Source organism: Pipra filicauda, unplaced genomic scaffold (assembly GCF_003945595.2).
Source record: "Pipra filicauda isolate LSUMZ 115617 unplaced genomic scaffold, ASM394559v2 scaffold514_size685291_pilon, whole genome shotgun sequence".
NCBI classification, from domain to species: domain Eukaryota; kingdom Metazoa; phylum Chordata; class Aves; order Passeriformes; family Pipridae; genus Pipra; species Pipra filicauda.
In genome coordinates, this window is record NW_024104659.1 from 489593 (window position 1) to 514001 (window position 24409).

The following is a 24409-nucleotide window of genomic DNA, read 5'->3' on the forward strand; positions in this document are numbered from 1 at the left end:
AATCTGTGTCCCTCCATACCATACAGGTATCCAGAGCTACCAGTCCAAGGCACTATCAGTCAAGGTTCTGGGGCATCCTCTGGTATTTTTCTTCACACATCATAGAATCATAGAATCAGATGGGTTGGAAAGGACCTCCGAGATCATCAAGTTCAACCCTTGATCCACTACCACCACAGTTGCTAGACCATGGCACTAAGTGCCATGTTCAGCCTCATCTTAAAAACCTCCAGGGACGGAGAATCCACCACTTCCCTGAGCAGCCCATTCCAATGCCTGATTACCCTCTCTGTAAAGAATTTCTTTCTAATATCCAACCTAAACCTCCCCTGGTGCAGCTTAAGGCCATGCCCTCTTGTCCTACTGCTGGTTGCCTGGGAGAAGAGACCAACCCTCACCTGGCTACAACCTCCTTTCAGGTAGTTGTAGAGAGTGATGAGGTCTCCCCTGAGCCTTCTCTTCTCCAGGCTAAACAACCCCAGCTCCCTCAGCCTCTCCTCATAGAACTTGTGTTCAAGTCCCTTCACCAGCCTCATTGCCCTTTTCTGGACCTGCTCCAGCACCTCAATATCCTTCCTGAACTGAGGGGCCCAGAACTGGACACAGCACTCCAGGTGAGGCCTCACCAGCGCTGAGTACAGGGGAAGAATCACTTCCCTGGTCCTGCTGGCCACACTGTTCCTGATCCAGGCCAGGATGCCATTGGCCTTCTTGGCCACCTGGGCACACTGCTGGCTCACATTCAGCTTCTTGTCAATCCAAACTCCCAGATCCCTTTCTGCCTGGCTGCTCTCCAGCCACTCTGTCCCCAGCCTGTAGCGCTGCAGGGGGTTGTTGTGGCCAAAGTGCAGGACCCAGTACTTGGCCTTGTTGAACCTCATCCCGTTGGAACCAGCCCAACTCTCCAGCCTATCCAGGCCCCTCTGCAGAGCCCTCCTGCCTTCCAACTTGGTGTCGTCTGCGAATTTGCTAATGGTGGACTCAATCCCCTCATCTAAATCATCGATAAAGATATTAAACATTGTCCTGACCTACAAGATGTTTCTTTTCAGGTTTCTGTTCTAAGGTTACTTCTCATCCTTCTTTTTGGCACCACATCTGCTTTCCAAAATACTTCAAACCCCAATCAAAACTGTCTAAGTGCACAAGACCAGCCACCTAATCGATGGCTCTATAATGTCTTTCAATTGGAGAATTCAGGTCATAACTTTGGTTTAGTCCAGGTATTACTAAATTTATAATCGGACTATACTGACAGTAGCCAGCAAGTAGAAGGCTTCTTGTCCTTGAGAGCTCAGAAATTGATACATTCACTTCCCCACTGTATACACTGAGTTACCTCACAATTTAAACTTTTCTTTTTACCTACAAATGATAAAGAGGTCACACTGCTTGAAGGCATGCTGTATTCCAACACTACTCTTTGAGAGACTGTTGCTATGCCCATTCTCTGGAGGCCATTTCCATGGAAATAACCACTGCTGAACCAGCAGCACTGTACCAGCAGTCACCTTTCTGTATTCTTACCCTGCCTCAGCGCAGGTAACTCCATCCCTGTGCAAAGTCCAATGCAACACCAGCACTGACATCTCTTGTAAACAGGGATAGATCACAACTGAGCTCTTTCTATGACAGACTCCCTGGTTCCTCCATTCAGTTTGCAGTCTCTTCCTTCCACATCTAGTGGCTAGTTTTGCCTATGAACAGTGTACAAAATAGTCAGTAAGGCTTGAAAACAGATCAAGTGGGTATCTCGGATTATTATCACAGCATGAGGGTTCAAAGGACCTAATGCATTAAAAGCAAGCTACTAATAAGGATAAATAGTTTGTCAGAATCTGTAGCAAGAAAAAGCAAAATCATTATCTGGACAGAAAAAGGGAAGAGAAGCCCAGGGAAACAGAAATGACAAGACCAATGCTGCTGCACTTAATCTTTGTGTCTGAAGAGATTATATATCCCTCTGTCAGTCATGTCCCACTGGCAAACTGATGTTGACAGAAAAAATTCTTATTATCCCAGCTACTACTGAGTTCTTATTTTCCCTTCCCACCACTTTTCTACTTTTCTCCAGCAGATACTCATTAAGACTTACCAAGTACGTCTCCAATTCGTAATTCCTAACCCTACATCACTGTCTATTAAAAACAGTTCAGTTCCCTTTCTCAGAGTTCACAGATTTATACAAGTTCCTTCCAAAGACTCATTTTCTAAAATTTTCAATTAGAGTCAGTACTGATGTTTCAGAGTCCTCTCAGAGGGTTAACAGAACACAAAAAAAAAAAAACCACCAATCTTTGATGAGGCTGAAAACTAGACAAATATTTTGAAAGTAATATAGAAACTACAGAAAGAGATTAACAGTTATATGGAAAGTTAAGGTATCTCAAAGCATCAGTCAGTTGATCTCCTCTTAAGAATACTGTTGGGAACTACCTCTAGCTCCTTTGCTCGTTTAAGGGTATCCAAGCTCATTCTGAAGGTGCTCAGCATGAACAATTTTAAAGTAGATGATCAAAGTGTACATCAAAGAATGGGATATGGTCAAGTATTACTTCATCACGAAATTTCAAAAAAAAAAAATGTACAGAAGAGTGACTGGTCTCCAAAGTTTATTAAAAATCAAAGAATAGAAAACTTTACATAAAAATATGTCAATTTTAGCTTCCACATAGTTGTCCACACAAAAAATTTAAACATTATTTTTTAAACCTGTAGCACATAACCACAGTGATAGCCAGGCCAATTTATTTGGTTCACCATGACTGAAGTGTTACATGATACCACTTTTCAAATGAGTTTTGCTTTAAAAATGGATGCTAGTATAAGACACCAACTAAAGCCTCTGAAGGCTCTTTAATGTAGTTATGGTCAATATTGCTAGTGCGTGAAGACTAAGCAGTACAGGCTCATGTAACAGCCCTTAGATATTATTTATGAATCAGCTCACAATTTTTAGAACTTTTTTATTTTTTTAATTGTGATGAGTCTGGAGCATTAAGACAAACTTTTTGCAAACAGATATGCACTACTCTACTTTGGAATGTTGCCCTCTCTCCCCTCAAGGACCTGCTTGTGTTCAACAGATTCAGTAATAACATGAACTACTGCTTCAAAGGCATACAGCATATTAAAAAGCTTCATGCTTGACACCTCATTTCAATACTCAGATATCAGTTTTAAAACCTTCTATACTGCGTACAGATATAGATGTCTCGTTAACAGGATTCTTCAGCTTCCTCTGCTAGTGGACTTACATAACTTATCTGTAGTTTTCTGTATAGCTTAAGAACTCTCACTAAAAAAAAGGGAAGTCAGAGGGCATGAGATGTGACCTACTCCCAGGACAACTGTGGTGCTTTAAAAACTCAGGGTTAGGCAGGATGTACATTTTTAAAAAGTTAAAGACAGTGTTCGTCATGGCAATACACACTTGCATAGTATACCTGTATGCATCTGTAAGTTAAGTGCCAGCCACTCATCCTGTGTACAACACTGGGCTGTGCTCTCCTGCAACACATTAAAAGATACTTCTTGTAATGCTTAGAGCAGCTGAAGTACTTTTTATATATTTGCTCTTAACAGAACTAATGCATCTGCATACAGATTCCTTAATGGAATCAACATATTTCCTTTCTCCACATTCCTTAAGCCGGGTATCTCTGTTTAATAATGTTGTTTCAACCCAAACATTAACAGGTTACGTTATGAAAATTCACCAAAGCGTGTAGTTCACAGCTTTTTAATTTCATATCAGGACTTGAACCAACCTTTTTCCCATCCCTCTCACAAGTTTTACTTCTGGTACTACAAATGCTGGATTTGTTGTCTATTTAAAGGAATAAAATTAAAACTCATTGGTTAGAGCAAGACAACTGATAGAGGCCAGACAATGAGCTAAAAAACACGGGGTCAAAATGCTTTGGAGCTTAATACCTTCTTAAAACTGTAAGCCAAATCGCACTTTCACTGTGAATCAAGAAGCCTCAAATATTACCAAATGTCATGTTTGTAACACTGCTCAGACAACCTGCCAAAACTATGAACCCAACTTAGATAATGCAACCTGGGAAAGGATCTGTAACTTAAAAAACCTCTTCCCCTTAAATATAACTTATGTGACAATATGAAATTAAGTTAAAAATTCCAAGTTATTGCACAAATCATACTTCCAATAGTTACAGAGCAAAAAATTCTGAACTTTGAAAGAAAAACAGGAGAGCAGCAAATTTACTTTTATGAATTCCCAGCTTGATTTGCTGCAATAAAAAAAAAAAAATTCCAAGGGGCTGAAGTTTCCTTCACTTCCAAAATAAAAGAAAACAGAACCCACAAAGGAACAGATGTAGCCACAGCAAAAAAGCTACAGCATTTGTAAATGTCCTTGCAGTTCTATTGTCAGAGCTGCTTCGGCACTGAATGAACCACTGTGGGAAGGCAGAAAACAAACTTCCACATTTATAAGGCTTCACAGATAAGCACAACTACTTCTTGAAGATGGATTGAACCACCACACAAAGAAACATGCAAAGAAGTCAGCTGCAGATATTTGGCAACACCAATAAAACGATGTGCTGGACGCTGGTCTCCATCCCCCAAGTCGAGTGGCACTCACTCAGTTTGTCTGAACAGGGAAGGTCATTTTGGCATCTGCCATTATCTGCTCAGACTAATAGGCAAACTGTCTCTGTGTTTTTTTCTTCTCCATATATTACGATTGTACTGGTGGTGTCCTCGGTTACCAACTGGTTGCCTCATGCCTCCACTGCTGACGGTGCTGTAGCTGTTGCCTTGGTTATGATTTCCTTTCATGGAAAACTTCATTCCACTGTGCTGCTAAAAAGAAAAAGAAAAAAAAAAAAAGAAAGGCACTCAGTTTAGGCATACAAACAACAAATGAAGCACACATTACCAGCTGTATTTCCTCAACACACAAGTCACTTCCACTGAATACCACTTGAAGCAACTGGTCTTTTCATACTTGTCTAATTTTAGCTGTGCAAGTCCAGTGGCACTAACAGCTTACTAAGTGTTTTCTGAAGTAAATGTCCTGCAAATGAAACGGTTCAGATTTCAAAGCATCCTTAAAACCCTTGGATTTCAGTATGAAATACGCTCACTGTGCATCAGCCTTATAAAACCAGAGAACTTCCACATTAAATACTAATTGTGGCAGAGGTGTCTGTTTTAGAGGATCTTAGCAAGAGCATGATCATGACCAAGTGAGACACTCAGCAAGACTTTCAGAGATGTCCTGGATGAATGTAAGGGTCTTATCACATGAGCTGATCCATGTAAAGCACAAGTCTGCTCTACCCATAATTCACTCAGCGACACGTAAACTAGGTACAGCATGTAAGGAGCTTGTAAATCCTACTGGTCTGATCACGGGGCTACAAAGACCCTAGATCATACCTCACATGCTGACCAAGGCAAAATAATTAAATGATCAGAAATATAGCACGACACTTTCTTTATGGGATCTCCAACAACCTGGAACAGAAACTGCCTAAAAGATCTAGTAGCAGTCTGAGTAAATCTACCACATATAAGGTACTACACCCATCTCTATTGACTGCTTAATGGCATACAGTAAGTTGGCTTAATATGTACATACTTAAAATAGATACAAGAGTTTCAAAAGACGAAGCAGAAACAGATTTCCTAAATACTGATAACATCAAAGCGAGCTCCTTTCCTGACGTCTGACAGCAATAACTTTGGACAGACAACTGACTACTTGTAACAAAAGCTAACTAACCAGAAGTGGCTAAACAGGAACACAAAGTAAACATTTGAGGCAACTGCTTAGAATACTAAAGTAGCTGCAGATATTTCATTATCTGTCTTTCCAAATAAGTTTAGAGTAGAAAGAACCCCAAGCCATCATTACAACTGTGTGTACAAAACAAACAGTTATTGAAAGCATAATTCCATAAGCAACATTTTACTGTCAAATTATAATTAGAAGAGACACTGAGGATCCAGAAAAACTGCTGAAGATTAGTGTTCAGGAATAACTACAGTTAACTGCAGGGTGGTAAAAATCCCTTAAACTATTATTTAATTTGTACAGTGTATGTTACATCAGTCCAATCAACCTTCAATATGCAACTTCTAGACTCCCAAGACAGACATGCAAGTGCTACCCTCAGACTACCAACAGCAAAATAATTAAAGGACAAATTAGAAGAAGGAAATGCAAGCTGTGAATTTCTCATTCATAGGAGATACAACTTCCCAAACCTTATTTATTGACATATGTTGTGAAATATCTACTAGGAGGTATTCACGAAAATCAACAACATGAAACTAAAAAAAATTTAGAACGTTTTATATTTTTGGCAAGTAGTTCTTCAAGCAAACACACCATCTTGTCCCATTCTTGCACTAAGTATTTTAGTTCAGTAAGTGTATATTTGACTTAATTATATATAAGCATTTACTGTAAATAAGGTCAAAATACAATAAAAATGATCCCTCCTTCAACAGTTAAAACACTAAAAGCAGACAGTCATTACAGTTACTTTCAACTATATGCTGAAAAATAGAGCAAAACTTTAGTTTTGCTACTGTACAACCAGAACAAAACTTGGAACAGGGAGCACACATTCATCAGCAAACCTATCCATCCTCTTCAGCTTGAAATGTAAAAAATCTGGCAACTTCATCTTCAATTTGAGGATTCAGCAAAAAAATTGGAGGCAGAAAGGCAGGTGATCACAAGATGAGACATGGACCACGGCAAGTATGTCAATTAAGGTTATCTACCCATGTCCAAAAGAAGTCATATCCCTCATCTGTTCAAAAGGTAAACAAACTTCCAAAGAACAATTAATAATTTAGCGAGAACATGAACTTTAGCTAGTGATGAAGCATTCTGCATTGTTTTTTAGGCCATCAAGATAAAGACTGTCAAACTATCAGAGCAGAATCTGAATCCATCTATCTTATGACACATCAGCTGAGAGCAAGTGCATAAGGAAGTTAACTCAGGGACTTTTTCAGTCAGAGATGATGCCTTTACATTTACTAGTTCTCAACTGAATATTATTTGCTAGTTCGCTCAGATTTTTGAAACCATAAGAGTTTAGCATCCTGTGTCCTCTGCTATGGCATTTCACAGCTTAAATCAGCATCATATTTAATTTGAATCAGATTAGATGATTTTTCAGTTCTTGGAGTAATTGATTTCTTGTCATTCTGCTCTCTACCTTCTTCTTATACTGCTGATGACTACACCTAGGAGGTACATCATACCTCCTCTTTTTCTTCTTCAGGTTGAAGAATCATTCTTTCTTTACACAGAAGCAATTCCATGTGTTTGACCACTATTAACATCCTTCACTATTTTGCTTCCATTTGTATTTTAACTTTCCTCTGATGTAAGAGGCAAAATTAAACTCACTGTTTGTGATGGATGTATATGGATTTTTACACAATGTTTTAATTTCTATTCTTTGTTCTGAAACATGTCTGAAGTTTGGCTTGACACTCAATTCTCAGTAAGAAATCAAGAGAGCATTATCAAAGCAGTGTTCTGCAAAAGTGTAAAGATCTCATCTTTGTAAGAAACTGTCAGCCCAGCGTCCACCACTCTCTACAAAGTTTACAGTATTTCCTGATGCATCACCTTGAAAGGTCCTTCTGCCTCCCTTCTCAGATAGCCCTTAAGGAGCCAGAAAACTTTGCCACTGCCTTTCAGACATCAGGTAGCAAAAACTCCTTCAGGGATTTCCCAGTGAACTCCATTTACTACAAATACTGAATCCTTGTTTCTCATCTTCCAATTAGTTCATTGTTTAGAAGGGGACACATCATTCACTTAGCTGCTTTCAGGATCTTTGGTAAAAGAAATTTATTTCATGTCTTTTGGAAATCCCAAAAGGCTGTACAAAACACCCTTCTGTTGTGCACACAATTCTAGACATTCCCATGCTCAGGAGTCACACAATCATTGAGAGATGGCATCTCTGTAAGTAGATGAGATCAGATAATCCAAAGACAAAGCCCTTCATCTGAAATACAACAGAGAAATCTGCAGTTTAGAGGTTCTGACTTCTTTGGATCTATTCCTCTTGATAGAATAATCTCCTCTCCCATCACAGGGCTATCGATTCAACAACTGAATGACAGAATTCAATTGTTTTTCAGCTGTGTTGAATAAGTTGCTAGATCTGAAAGGAAAACCAACAAATTTGCATTTAAGCCAAGCCTAGGGATGGGAGTGAGGTGAAATTCTGTATCACATACCAGGTTAAAAAGGTTTCCAATTAAAACAAACAAACAAACAAAAAACCCCACAAAAAACCCCACCAAAACCAAACCAAACCAAACCAACAACATAAAAAAAGATATAAACAAATAGCCCAGAGCTTAACAGAAAACAGAAAAAACTGAACACACACATCCCACTCCCTAAAAAAAAGCCTCAGAAAACCCCTAAGAAAAGGATGTACCCAGCCTTTACTCCAACCAACAGAAATCTGGTTGAAATGGAAATACCAAGTAATTATTTGCTAAGGAAACCAAAATGTTATTCTTAATTACCAGCAAATTTACTATACAAAACCTCTGATATTCAAAGAGTGTCATTATTCAAAACGAAAATTTAGCCAAAAAGAAATCACCTAGTCTTTGAAATAAGTAACATAACAGAGCTGAAGTCTAAACATAAACAGGGCTTCTGAAATGTTTTGGTCTTTAGGGGTTTTTTTGCCTGACGGCACCTCTAACAAAAGCAGAGAAATATTGGTAATAAAGTATCTGTACTCTTAACTTTTAAAGAGATTATATATAGTGTTCAAAAATAAATGGTAAGTACTTACAAAGCTAAAGGAAAAGTTTAGAAAAGGCATGACAGTTTGGAAAGATCACTTATTTACTATTTTGTTGATAAGACTACAGGATTAGTGGTCAGAACTGAAACTAGTCTGCAGTTGATCAGAAGTGTAATCAAACTCATATACCTCAAAATAATTTCATGTGAAATATCATCGTATTCAGAACTACTTTAATGTACCATTAACATTTTAGTATCCCCTTAAATAACTTAACATACATCCTCAAAATATTTCACAGTTATTTTCAGTATTTCCAAATTTTCTATTTTAAGCTTGTAGCAAACAAACAAACAACTCCCCCAAAAAGCCAAACAAAAAAAACCAAACAAACACCAAAATAAAACCAAAACCAAACCAAACCCAAAACAACACAAACAAACAAAAAAAACCCCCAACAAGATAAAGAACCCTTTTTTAAGGATTTATCTTTACTTTCCTACTTTCTGAACAAAACAACATCTGGAAATACACTAAAAAAATTAACTTATTGTTCTTTATGAAATAAATTCATTGTTTTTCAGAGAAACAGTGGACAATGACCTAACCAACATTTTCGTCAATATGCATGAACAATAAGCCAAGTATTAGGCAAGGGCCAACCAAGCCTCATTACTTTAGATTAGTTAACAGGATTCTACAAGACATTTGCATCAGCTACCTGGGCATACTCTTAACTGACAAGCAAAAGCAAACTAAGTTCTTCCAGAAGTTGTTTAGTACTGGCAATCTGGAGAAATAAGGCCCAAAGCACTGCAAATATCAAAGACACTTCCCCTCTTTTGGGTACCTACTGGCTACTTTCAACTACAACTGACAAGATCTTGAGTCCTGAATAGATATATAAAACCCCCAAGCCCCCTTCTGTTCCCCTTAGAAAGGGAAAACAGCATCTTATGGAGCCAGCCATGAGAGAAGCAAAAAAGAAAAATCACAGTGGAGATTAGAAAGAGCTCAAAAGCAAGAAAAGTTTTAGATGTTTCTAATCTTCCAACACAAGAGAACTGGAAAAATTAAAGCTGCAAGGGAGAAGGTTATATCAATCCTTCATCTCTTATTTCACTTTGTTACAGACTACTGGTAGAGCTACCACACAACAGGAAACATTTGGTTCTCTTCACCTTTCACAACAGGTTAGGCAATACTAGTATGAGCAGGTCAAAGATAAACTAGTATTTCAGAGACTAGAGGGCCTAGTCCCAAAATGACTGACAGCAGAGACTACCATTGCCATCTCAGCAAATACTGAACCATATTACAGTAAAGAAAGTAAAATGACATGCAAAATAAATACCCTTTTTGATCTTGTCACCAGTCAAGTTTTAAAAGTGAGGGGTGAGAGTGAAAACAATGCTACCAGAAGACAGAACTCAAACTGCAACTTTGCTGATGTTGTGACATGGGCCACGAAGTGTTACCTACATACTTGTCATTAAGGAGAACAAGAGATAATAGCTTTTTTAGCACACAGCAGACAATTTCAGACCTTAAAGACAAATCTTACCTCACTGAGACTACTCAACTTTTTTGTTCCAAATAAAGAAGTATCACAGTGAGCAAACCACTTTCTAGATGATGAGCTGATATCAATACAGTACATGTGAGAAACTGTGCAGACAAAGTGCATATGTGATTATTCAAATCAATCTCAGTTCAGGAGCAAAAATTTGATTACAATGACATTGGAAGATAAAGGAGTACTACAAAAATAAAAAGAAGGTATAACTTCTACATTTCAGTAAGCCTGTCATTTATGGTGAGTTTATGTTTCTAAGAAACTACTATTTAGACTCTGTCTTTCCTGCAACTCAAAAAGCACTCAGGAAGCAACCACCAAGGTGGCAAGAGATTTCCACACAGTCCTATAAACATCTAGACTGGATATTTATATGGAGACCTCTGGAGATCATTTAATTCAACATTCTGGCTGTAAGCAGAGTCAGATTAGGTTATCCAGGGTCCGGTCAGGCTAAGTCAGTTTCCATACATGTAAAGATAACACCACTTAAAGACCGTCCATATAAATATAGCGCAACCTAAGATGAAAAATATCTTGAGTACTGTTTTCAGCTGAACAACCTCAAACTCAGAGGCAGTTTTTCCTTTTCTCCTTTCTTTAGGAAAGGAAATAAAACATCATCCACTTCTCCTAGTTTTGCATGTATTAAATCAAGAACCAAACAACATTCTGTCACACACAGAAGATAGTAGTCTGATGTTTAGAATCAAAACCATTTCCAAAGTAGACAGCAGTATACTCCCTCTTATGAAAATGCAGGGACACTGAAAAATTATTCCACCCTGAATGAGTGTGCTCTAGATAAAAAAAACAAGAAAAATGTCATCTGATTGACTGACAAAACTTTCAGTACCTAAACAGCTTAAAAATGCCATTGAACAAATCAGGTCTTTTTTGAATTGAAGCTAACATACTGAAAACTCTGAAGTATCACATTATACTAAGGGAATTCAGCATATTTGTACATCTGGCTAGTTGATGATACCTGCCTTCTCAGAAACATCTGGTAGAGTTCAGCATTGACATGAATTAAAACATGCCTTTACAAACCTTTCTTTCATCCAGGTGAACTACACTTAACTGCTTGCACTCATCTAAAAGAAATACATTTTTGACTCAAGTCCCTGACCAATTTTGTTTTCAATGCTGCTAACTTTTCAGTAATCATTTCAGAGATACTAGCAGGACCAGCACTACTAGTGACTACTAGCAACACCATTAACAATTGTTCCAGATAAAGACAAACTCTGAAACAAAAGTATTTTAGCCAGAGAAGTGCCTGTAAAGCAGTATAAACAAGCAGTTTATAAGTTTAAGTGTCTGGCCTTATTTGGCAAAACACAAAAGAATCTGAAAAACAAACTACTCCTGCAAGTCCTTTTTTAAGTTTTGACTGTGGTATTTCAGCACTGACATTAAGGTTTCATTTCCTAGTTGTTTCCGGTGCTTCCCAACTGAGCCAGTGCATGCTGTTATGAAATTTGCAATGAACACATTCCCAGACACTACTCATCTAAATGGTCTTAGACACACTAGAAGCCAGTCAATACAGCAGAGGGGCTGGTGCTTACTGGCTTTAGATACTTTGGAATCAAAAGAGAACCCTTTGGGGAAAAAAAAAGAATCATCTTAAAAATGAAATGAAAGAGTTCTTCAGACCTAAGAAAAAGGAAGTTTCTTCTGCCTTCATTGTTGACCTAGCATCCAGCAATCCAGCATGAATTGAACTTACTTGATCTCAAAGTAACAACAGGGAAAGTAGTCCTTTCCTCTCCATGGGAAGATACCGAGCAATTTCTGTCCCTCCATTCATCTGGACATGCATGTCAGGATCTGTTTTTCTGCATGTTTCCAGTGCACAGCACTGCTTCATAAACTGTTCTGCTCTCCCAAGTGACATTTCAAGCTGCTTTTCAGCAGAGTAGAAGAATGATTACCTTTGAAAAATGATGGATGATGATCCTGAAAAGCTCCTGTGCCAGGAGCTTAATCAGTCCCTGAACTATCTGGAAATTTTCCAATTAATTATGCAGTATGTAAACAGAATTGGTAATCACACCAAGCTTGTTTCAAAAAAGAAAACATTAGGAAGCTTTAACAGCAGCAGACTTGCCTAGAAGGCTGTAATTTGTTCAAAATACATTCACTGCTCCTGACATTGGCACCTCCTGCTTTTGAGGGTTGCATTCAACATCTAGGTACAGTTTTCCAAGCAGAACTGAGGTGGAGGAGGTTACCAGGGAAAAAGTTGAATACACCATGTAGACAAATGAATCCCTTTCAAAACTTTTTGAATATGAAAGAACACTTACTGTTAAGAAAAAAGGCTTGTACATGTTTAAATCCATCAGGAGTCCTCTGAGCAAGTAGAATGTGCCCATTAAAAGTTACAAACTAGCATGGTCTTAGGTTTTATTAACTGCAAAAGGAAAGCCATCAACCTAATCTAGAACAGTCATGGTCCAGAAGGTACAGGTGAAAAAAAGACATTTGCAGTATTCTGGGTAGAAGGGCTTCGTTTCCCACTTCTGACTCAGTCATAATCTTTATCAAAAAAGTACATTTCTACTTCACAAAATACAAGCTTTTGGTGAATTCAAGGTAAGAAATCATATCCCATTTCTGAACTGTAGATAGCAAGAAATTCTTCTGATTTAATGTGATTCTCAAGGGTACATCTTTGTCAAGCAAAAACCACAGAAGAATTTCCACTTTTAAACACGTAAGTACTATATAAACTACTAAAAGAACAGTTAATCATTGGAAAGGACAGCCAAGTAGCAGAAAGCCAGAAAAAGTGCTACAAAGCAGTTGTTTTCCAAGATTCAACAGAGATCCAAAATTCATACAACACGTTGCCTCTTCACAACTGGCAAACACTCTGAATGCCAACTTGTTTTGTACTAACAACCGCATGCCTCCAAATTGGATTTTATTTTTTGTGATTTTGAAGCTTAACGCCAGAGTACCTCTTCAGAAAAGCAGAGCTGTTAAGGAAAACAATCTAGACTAAGTCTGTATTTTAGATGAAGTTTAACTTAAAATAGCTCTCCAGTTTTATTCTAAAAAAAAGTCAAAAGTTTCAGACTGTACACTAACAAGTGAATACTCAGTTGCAGACACTAGAATAGCAGTATATTGTTTTATTAGCTTCTCACTAACAGAACATTTCCTGTGCAGATAAGCTGGTTTTGCCCAAGTAAGACTGAGCAGTAGGGGAAAGCAGGGAAAGGAGGAAGGAGGGGAGGAATCTGTGTAATCACTTCAATTAAAACCAAAGGCAGGTTAAGGGAGGTGATCGTTTGCTCTCTACTCAGCACAGGTGAGGCCACACATGGGAGTGCAGGGCCCAGGTCTGGGCTCCCCAGGAACAGAGACATGGACATACCAGAAAGTGTTCCACTGAAAGTCCATGAAGATAAATAAGCGCTGAATCAAATAAAAAAGGCAAGGTCATTAAGGTGAAAATATCCTGGCCCTAGATTCTCAAGAACTCTGATAGAAGGACTCAGAAAAGAAGGAAAACATTGTAAGAACCTGACCAAAACTAGGTTTCAAAGAAATCAGCTTACTATTTTGTTATCGTAGGCAACCTACAACAACCCACAAGTTGCATTAAATTTCATGTGAGGCATATTAATAGTTTTAATAATCAAGACTGGGGGAATGTTTTCTGGCAGATAATAAGCAGCACCAAGGCTATTTGAAAAAAAAAGAAAAAATAAACTGATGATTTTACTTTCCCTTGTACTATAATGGCTATATTAGCCAAAATACATTCACCTCCCAGCACATTTATGTACACATTTTATTTTTTGGTAAAAATTTTTGTAGACTTGTCCATAATTAATTTTCTGTTCTCTATCTTTAAAACATATTACAGAAAGTTACAAGTGTAACCAGATCTAAAAATTCAAAATCAAGACAACCAAACAAGCCTGGAAAGGTCAGTACTTTTCTTTGGATTCGAAAACAAGCTTACAGCTATACCATCTACGTGAAGGTTCTAATCGAAGAACAGGAACTCAAACAGCCTAAAGATCTGCAAATATCCCGCTAGCTGGGCACCAGGACTCTCAAATACAACTTCAAGAGTCAAGACACCTGACACTCGCTCTTTAACTTACTCCTACGTGTCTGTGTTGTGGAAGGGCTCTTATATGCGGAGATGCAACTCAAACACCGAACCCTTCCCCACCCACTCTTCTCCCCCCGCTTCTGATATGGCAGCTAAGTACTTCTACAGTTACACGAAGCTTAGCACAGGCTATATGAAGGTTATCTTCAGAGGTTTTTAGACTGACAGCACAGCGCAAATGATCTACACTTCCGATTTGATCCCTTTCTCAGGAAAGAGTTGCTCCGTTTAGTTGGCTCATACCTGGTTACTGGCGGCCATTATCAAGGTTCCCGTAGGTGCAGATTGGGGTTTACCACTTGGCATAGGCAATGCGGGGGGTAAACTGGCCATAAGCTGAGTCGGTGCTTGAAGACTGAACTGGTAAACATTAGGAGCTGTGCAAGGTGGTGTATCTGATTCCTTTTGGCAGAGAAAAAGGGGAAAAGAAAAGCAACTTTACAGAAAGTACAGTATATACAGACTATGCATGTGAAAATGCACCCAAATATCAACTCATGTGAATACTGTAAAATATAATTATTTTTTTCAATGGTAAAAAAGTAAAATACAAGCCAGTACAATGTTTATTTTACACATCTAGCAAAAGTTTAATTGAACCTATATTAAGGAGACAATGTCAACAGGTCTATGGCAATCACAGGTTCCAGTCAGCCCAATCTAAAGCCAAAGTTATATCTCTACCAAATTCAAATTAAAAGAGGGGAACTAAGGCTGAGAAAAAAACAGAACAAGAACACCAACACTAAGCTACAGAAGGGCTAGAATTTTAGGTGTCATGGCAGTTCAGTCCTCTGAACAATGTTCTGGATTGTACTTATTTCTAAGTTACTCACTGTAATTGTTACAGTCTTCTCCCATTCTACCCAGCAACAGCAAAGTTAGGGCTCCACCTACCAAGAAACAAGGAGACGGTCTGCCAGTTAAGACTCATTTATGTTCACCAGTCATGCACTCCACTGCTCATGAGGAGTTCTGTTCCCCTCACATCCCACCTGAAATCTGATAATTCTTCAGGGGATGCAAGATGGATGCAGGATTACAGAAAAGATACTGTAATGGAACTGGTATGACTGATTACTATTCCTTCTTCTCCTTCCAGCCTGATCACCAGCCATTTCAGATGCATCATAATCAGACATACAGGTAATGTTAAAACACAGTATGGCTGGAGCACTTAATGGATAACAAGCAAAGACGGGAGCACAGATTTAGGGGTTTATAGGAATTACTGAAGTCTGAAAACCCCCTCAGGTCTCAAGCGACCAATTATTTTGTAGGTCGAGGAAGTTGGAAAGCAAGCTACAGCCTTTTGAAACAACTTTGAACACAGATCTCCCAAAACTTATTTTTCAGCTATAACATAATGGCAAAAGTAGCTTTCCCTACATTTTATTGCTGCTTTTTACCATATTCTTAACTCCAAAGCATTCTGAACTTAAAAACAATGGAAAAACCTACTTTGTATCCCAAATCACGAGTGTTTTTTCCATTCCCAGTCATCTGGCTCAAAGCATAGGAAGAGATGGGGCTTGGCCAATTAGTAGTTTAGGAGTTACCATATTAAAAGACATTACTGGCTCACATCATCACAGATCTTTACTGTTAAAATAAATACTGAAATATTCTATTGCTCTTTCTCTAAAGATTAATTGCCTGGAAGCAAAGACTCTTCACATATTTAAATAGATCTCCAGCACTACTACTTGCCATGTTCACATGGCCTTGTTTTCTAAATTAGATTCTTCAGTTAGAGAATAGGCTGTTCAAGAGCAGAAAAAAGAAAATATTTTAAAGCTTTTCTTGGGGACGAAGAAGATCATTTAAGAGAGACAGACAGTTGTGAATACTGAGTAGCCTAGGAAATTAACTACTACAAAGCAAAATTTGCATCCCGGCAGAAGTGAATACTCCCAGTACAAACAGTCCTCAATAAAACTCAACTGTTAGAACAATCAGTCTTTTATTGGTCCATACAAAGTTGTGCTTACTAAAAAATAAGTTCTAGAAAGAAAGGAGCTGCTCTCCTGCTAGTTCAACTAGTGGTGAACGTTAAAGTAAGCCTTTGTGAAGCAGTTTCAGATAACTGCATCATGAATTCACTGGAGACAGATCATACTGGTAACAAGAATATGTGCAGAAAATTAAGTCTTATTTATGAGATCAGATGTTCACTGTTTAATAAATATGTTCATCATAATGGGAAGCTATATGCTGTATCACTGACCAAAAAATTAAGCTTGGTTATATGCACATGCCTGGATTAGATGGCATTTTTCTCCTTTGCCCAATCCTACAGTATCAGCCACAAGAACAGGCTAAGGTCTCCACAGCAATGAAGTTTCTTTGGACACTGTTGGTCATGGAATTAATAAAAAGCTTATAAAAAGAGAGATAAATAATGTAAGGGTAGTCATGTTTGAACAGAGTTCTAAGCATGCTCACAAGTAACTATGAACTAGCAGATGGGATGGAAAAAGGGATCTTACTGTCTATCCAAATCAATGCATTATCTTCTGCAATCCAACCTTCGCAAACCTGACCAAAGAACAATTTTAGTGTCTCCACTCAAAGAACTCTCACTTCTGCTTGGATACAGCCCTGAAGGCTGACATACCCAACTCAGATGTGACACCTCATTTATGAGATTTCTAAGGGGCTTTTGTGCAACGAAAAGTTAACTCCAGTCAGGAAGGAGCAGCAGATGGAAAAGGGAGTCATATCATTTAATTAAGATTAGACAAATTTCACCACAAGGAACCTTGTGTTGCTTTATGTTAATTTTGTAACAGCTATGTTCTTCTGTCTCAATGTTATTTACTGATACACATCTCATACAAGCAGATTGTATCTCTCTCCTGAGGCGATCTTGGACTGCTAATAGGATTAATGTATGGAGTTGATATCCTAACTTCTCAACAGCATCTAAACTCTTTTGTGAAGAGCAGCATTACTCTTCTTAATTAAACTGAAAAGTTAACCTCAGTGATCAGAAAATTGAGCCCAATGTGAACAAATCTGATTTTCCATAAGCACTGCCTACACTGAGGGATTAAGTCTTTCTTGATCTTCTGGACCAGATCTTAAGTATAACGTGCAAACTTGAAGGATAATGGAATTTCAGAAGACGTACAAGTAAATACATACTCTCGCCACTTTAGGTACATGTTGGAAGAGAAAAGCTCTAACCATTACTAAAGTAAGGGCCACAGAGGTCGCATTATATAAAGACAAATGTAAAATAAAGGGATAAGACCCCTCGATTTTAGCAAATAATCTAGGGATAAAGCTAAAATGACTGCACTAAGAGCCAAGGTAAGTTCCTGATCTCTTGAATGGGGCAAATATCTTCTAAAGAGATGCAGGTACAGGTTTATCCTACTGGGAAATTTTTATTTCGAAATATATTCTTTAAATCAGTTTTGACTTTCTGAGTAAGAACGTAGTACCTGGAAGGAAGATTTCTACTATTCACAGCCTTGATTACTGAGGACTGTAATTTACTTTAATGCTGGAAAGACTGAAGTATGCAAACTCAAGTGTTACTGATCATAGTAATGCATCTGCATAGACAGAAACAGTGAAACACTGCAGTCATATGAAAGATGAAGAACTGAAGCAGTCTTACAATCAAGACTTCCTGACATACAAAGAGAACAGAAAAAAAAAAAAAAAAAATCCTTCTTCTGTTCTGCAAAATGCATCTCCCATTATAAAACATCCCAGGACCTCAACAGTAAGAGAATATTTACTTGTCGAAAGCTCCTTACTAACTAGGTCTGGCCATAAGAGCTTATTTCAATGCTCTTAACTCAAGGCTTAAGATACAAGGTAAAGTGCATTAGTACAATCATCCAACAAGACAATAGTTCAGTTTCCATGAATTTCATGTGCCAATTATCCTCACAAGCTTCCTTTACATCAGCCTAAATGTATGATGAAAAAGTTGTGCCATCTGCTTTGTTTCATGGTGTAGTAAGTTGAAACTTCTTAACAAACAATAGCTATCATTTTAAAGCTTTCAATTTCCAAGGCTTTTTTAAAAGCTGGAGTGGCCTAAGATCAATTAATGATATGTTTAAGTTTTGGCCCAGTGGTAAAAGAGGCTATCCTAGAAGTCAGTATTCAGAAATAAAAACTTAAACAATAGAATGCAAGTTTCTTGCTAATGTGATAGATCTGGGTTTTTACGCTCCTCTTTCCCAGAATGCACTACTGAGGTCTTGGTAAAAAGATTCCTATTGTTTCCATTCTCAAAACTTCTTCCACTAATTAAGTAATGTTTCTTCTCTTTCCCATAACATTCATAAGCTGAAAGCTGTGAGAGAACAATGACCACTTCAAAAATTGTGTTCCATCTTTGCTTTCAAAGAACTGAAAACTGTGAGAAAATTGGTGTTTATAGTTAACACTTTACACTACACAGGGTTTTTCATATGCTCCTCTCCTTTCTTACAATTACAGTGATTTAACAGTAACTGCTGCCAGTCTTACTCCTTTTGCCTCTTTTCTCATTCTAGCCTTCTCCATTATACCTGCATTATCATCTGGCATGATTATGAGCCAAAACACAGAGGTGAACCACAGAAACAGTAATCTCCTTATTAGCTTCATCTTCTGAATCAGCTCACCACAGGATTAGGTGCAGAAAAGTGCAGAAAAGCAGGAGCAGCTAATGAATGGAAACTTTGGTAGCAAGTACATCTAACTACTCGACTGGCTTAGTAAAAGTGTAAAACCACACTCCTTTGAACATAAAGCAACACCAGAGGACTTCAAAATTTCATACTTTGGAGCCACATGCAAAAGAAGAACTTGAATGCATGCTCTCAATTGAATGGTTTTAGCCTCAGGGTTTAGCTGGGTTTTAGCCCCAGCGTACTTAACTCTGCTTGATAAACCACCATGCTTCCAAGGTGTTTTTATGATCGCTCCCCACCCTCATCTCATGTTTTCCACATCCTGTGCTGTTTCTTGGTAGCTGGAGCCACAACTTCAGCTATGGTGTAAATAAAGTAGAATTGAGATGAACAACATTTCTATTTCTACAGGAGGTCACAAGGTAGATAACTTGAATCGTTACAGTTGCACCATTTCCACCGGCCAGCCTATAAACAATACAAATGTCTCGAGTTAAGATGAAATCGGTTGATTTTCCTGCCTTTCATTGCAAAAGGAAAGTATCTTGGTCATCTTGATTACAGAAGGGGAAAGGTGAAAGAAGAGATATAGGATACACAAGCAAACTGAAAAATATGTATCCTCCAAAAGCATTAGTGTTCATTTGACAGAACAACTAAAAATGTAATCTAATTAGTATCTACCAAGATTAAATACAAGCACAGTACCCCTTTAACCTCACCTCATTATATCCTGCCAGGCCTTACTGTGAGCTTATTCCATGTTTTATCAACACTCAGTGTATTTCAGGTAAGTCATCTTAAATAAAAAGATCACAGAAGTGGGTAATTTTAAATATCCTTTGTTATCCCAGTACTTTCATTTCACGGGCTTTCATCTGGTCTGTATTGTTAACAATATAGCAATATTTCAAGTTTGTTTTCAAGTTATGCACTAAATTACAGGACTCATTATGCAAGCTGAACATACATCATTCTAGATTCTAAATACTAAATTTAGGTTTTCTTCCATCCTAAAATGGCTTAGGTACCCTCTGTGGGTTTTTTTCACGGGAGGGAATGTTAAGATATGGCAAGACTGCAACTAGCCTATGGCATCAGAAACTAGTCTGAATTTGACACTTCCAAAATTATGTGCTTCTCTCCTTACTTCACTGACATCACAGCAGTAAAATCCCATTTTACTTTCTGACATAAAAATTCCTTCTGTACCCTCTGCTGCTTAGAATAACTTGTTATTAAATAAAATTACTTTGGAATTTTGTATTCAACGCTGTGCCTCCTGCAGCTTTGCAGAAATTTATTTCAAGTGGATATGGATAAAAGACTGCTCAAGGAACTGATAGGAAGCACGAAACCGATGATGAGCGTGAAACAGTATAAAACAGCACATGGTCAGAGATACAGGTTAAAAAACACAAAAATAAATGTGGGGCTATATGGTGAAAGAGGAAAATAAGCAAAAGAAGCACTGGAAAAGAAATTTGTTCCCCTCTAGTTCACAGAAACCAATCATAATCTGCACAGTAATAGCAGGCAAAAAGAGTGGAGTTTTAAACAATATGGGGCTTAAACTCCTCAATTCCTCAAATCAAATGTCAATCAAATGTTTTTTCTCAGTAACATCAGGTTGTCAGTCCCTGTACACTCAGGGTTGCCCACTGCTTCATGTGGAGACCAGCTGGCTGCAAGTCAGCACTTACACTAACCATCAAGAGGTCTGCCTTTTAAAGAACTTGTCTCTATTTGTTCAGGAAGGGGAGAAGACAAGACAAAAATCTGTATAATAATAAAGATGATCAACTATCAACATACATTTGAATTGCTACTTTGATTAGGACATGAGACTATTCAGGCAAGTAGGAGAAAAGGAGAAAATCTGTGTAGCTCTTGCTCTCAGACTAAGGATTTTACAAGGCCACCCCCTTCTGCTCTCTCTCCTTACACACAAAATTTCAACTGCAATCCTGCAAATTAATCAGTCATTAAGACTGATTTAACAAGACTACGAGAAGAGCTGTTACATATTCTAAAGTGTCTGTCCCTTTACTGTAGATAAGCATATACCTTACACCTGCAAACTTAACTTTAAAAAAAGTGCAACATTTATCTGGACAAGGTAAGTCATATACTCTATCACTTCTCTCTGTGACTATGGAATTACAATGGCTCCAGCTAATAAGCTGAAATTCATGGTCTTCAGCTAATAAGAAAGAAAGTGAGGTGGTGATAACTTCATTAAGCATGTTGAGTTCAAGGCATAATTACTGCAAAGCAAGTAGGAGTTCCAAAATCAGTGTGGATCTTGTACGCATTCAGCAGAACTGGAAGAATAATGAGTCTTAGTCTTATTAGTCATATTTATATATTACTCTCAGAATACACAGTACTTGATATAGTGAAAAGACACATTCCCAGAACAGTGAAGGTACTGCTCAGCACATTCATTAGCTGATGGGGCAGAATGGTGGGGAAATCAAGCACTGACATTCTGACAATAGGTTTTTATGAAGCCTGATCTGCAAGGTTTACAGGTAAAATTTCAAGAACAGTCTGAAAGAAGATACTGTAAATGCTAAAAGTTTAAAAAGAGGCAAGGATTGTGCCATCCCCAAAGCTAGACTACAGGGGTACCTTGTTCACTGAAACTTCAACTACCTTGGCACTATTACGTAATCTTGAGATCTCAGAACTCTTCACAAAATCATTTTGTCATACAAGCCCACACAACATTATCACCAGAAACATTGAGATAAAGTGCATGAAATTTGTTAGATCCAAACTTTTAACAGACAACTTGGAGATTCTGTGCTGCACTGGATATGAGATTACATATCTATTGGGTAAGGGAAAAGAGATTTAAATTTTCCTATTAGCCATGACATCTGTTACTGATTATGCAGGTATCACCGTCACATAAAATGTTAAGCTTTATTTGGCATAACAGCATCAAAACTTCAGAGCATACTTAGCACTAGGAATCAAAACAGACCAAAATAAGACATACCTAGGATTATTTTTCACTTGGCAGAGACTGTTCATCAGGCAGTTTGATGAACAGCATTCTCCAGCATTACTCTACAACTTCCTGACCTAATAGAAAGCATTTTTCTACAATGCTTAAGCAGCAAGAAATCCAGGTCACCAGAGTGCAGGTCCAGAACGAAAAAAAAAAAAAAAAAAAAATCGCATTTTCATGAGGAATTTGGTCACTGATTAGGCTGTGAGACTGACATCTGCAACTAGCCAGAACAAGCAGAGAGCTGGGGGCAAACATCCTTCTTTTCACTTGGTTGCAGATTCTCATAACACTCACCTAATTCAAGGGGAGATTTCCTAATGCCAGAGGCTTGTTTTCTGTTATGGAACAGTTTAACTCTTGCTCCCACAGAGTAAACACTCACACACTTTTCACTGTCCTTGATGGCAAAGTCATTTATAAAGCATCTTCCATTATTCAATTAAACATTTGTTGGATCACGTGGGAATGCATAGTATTTTACAACTTACCTGTTTGCAAGAGTAAATAAAGAACATACATTGCTATTTGTCAGGGCAGTACAGGGTATTTTAAATACCTGCAGAGCAGAAGGCTTCAATGAGAGAAGATTTACTACATAGATCAGTTTGATAATAAACAGAATCCAGAAAAATGTATGAACAGTTTAATAAGTTTTGGTGATCAGAGTCCTTGTTTTTCTCATGTGTTCCTCAGTTTGCTCCTTATCACTAATATTTACATTCTTCATAGAGCTGAGGTAACAAGGCAGGAATTTTAACATTCAGCATTTTGTAAAGAACTACATTAGAAGTACTGGTGAGCGAGACTGAATTGACATGTACAGTAAGACAACCACATAAACGGAACAGCTCTCTCATTAGTAATAACAACGGTATCAGAAGACAGGTTTCTTTTCCATGAGGTTTTTGATCCAAAATTTACTGGTCCTTTGAAAAGCTGTTTTTTGTGACCAAGATTGACTAGGACACATGAAAGACAGCACAATTAGAATTTCATTAGCCAGATAGTGCTAGCATAAGGCACTTTGTAAATAGCTTTGCTGCCTTGGAAAATCCATAAAATTATACTTTTTGTTCAGATTATGATTTGGTCTCATTAGATGTGCACACTGGGCTGTGTAGCAAGCTAGTTCTAGATGTGAAAATTCTTCCTGAATTTCAGGTGGTGGGTTGAGAAAAAGCACATAAATCTAAAATATACAGGGAAAGAGAAGGCTGTCCTTGAAGAAGGCACTTGTCTTGTTCCTAAGTACACAAGTTCTCATCTTCAAAAGGTTGCCATAGTCCCCGAAGAAAGGAAAGTAGTAGCAGAAATGCAAAGAACTCAGGGTAGTAAGTGTAAGCTCTCATATCTCTACACATCCATTTTTCAGAGTGTATACAGATGTTGAAAGGTTGACTTCTAAATGCTAGCTCTGGTTTATGCCAATCCAGTCTCCAGAAAAACCTGCTCCTTGTTCTATTCCAAGACCTGTTCTCCTGCTGCTGGAATAAATCTATAACCATGGCTGTATCTGAAGGGCCCATAAGTCCAAGACACCAGAAGCCTTGTCTATTCAGCTGCTGAATCAATTATAAGATTGTAAGGCAAAACCTGTACTGCTGTCAGAACTTCAAGAAAACAAATCTGTTTAAAAACCACATAGCATGCTATATTACAACCAACTATTACACCAAAGGGCTTAATAAAAATTCTAGGATCCCTATGAGCAATACTGCACTACTTTGATAACTCCTGCACACTCAATACATACAGCCAATATTGCTTCCAGGACATGTTGACAAATAGATGCAAGGTCTCCAGACTTACTGCAGGTGTACAGTGATGTGATGACTTCAGAACACAACTCCTTTTCTGCTAGCATGGATGGCTGGAGAGGGGCAATATGATAACTAATGTCACAAGTTTCCAAGTCTGTTTCCTCAAAAAGGTCCAGATGCAGCTGATCACTATTACCAGTGAGACTTCAGCAGTAAATGGAAAAGCAAATGGAAAAGCAAACACACTATCTAGTCCCTCTAATTTAACAGTTAATATCTTTATAATGACATAGGGATGAATATCTTGCTATTAAAATAAAATTTAATTTTTGGGAACAGACCAGCAAATTGTCACTCTCAGGTCTCCTTGTCTCCTACATTTTCTTTGTAATCTGTACCTTGCTTTCAAGTCTTCCAGTATCAGAGAAGTTTAGGCGATTTAACTTCAAATAAATACAGAATCCTTCCTGAAGAACGACCCTTCCACAAG

General features: G+C 38.0%; 1 protein-coding gene across 4 annotated transcripts in view; it reads right to left on the reverse strand.

Moving 5' to 3' along the window:
* Window positions 1–2595: 2595 nt before the first annotated feature.
* Window positions 2596–24409, reverse strand: part of TENT4A (terminal nucleotidyltransferase 4A) — a 59499-nt gene continuing 37685 nt past the window's right edge. The window contains exons 11-12 of one of the 4 annotated variants that reach the window (XM_027743249.2): window positions 14741–14899; window positions 2596–4833 (exon numbers count right to left, since the gene is read on the reverse strand). In XM_027743249.2, coding sequence (XP_027599050.1) covers window positions 4657–4833; window positions 14741–14899 — 336 coding nt within the window. In that variant the 3' untranslated portion in view covers window positions 2596–4656. Of the gene's footprint in view, window positions 4837–14740; window positions 14900–24409 lie in introns of all 4 variants that reach the window. The other 3 variants (XM_027743248.2, XM_039386924.1, XM_039386923.1) reach the window with 3 other exon arrangements.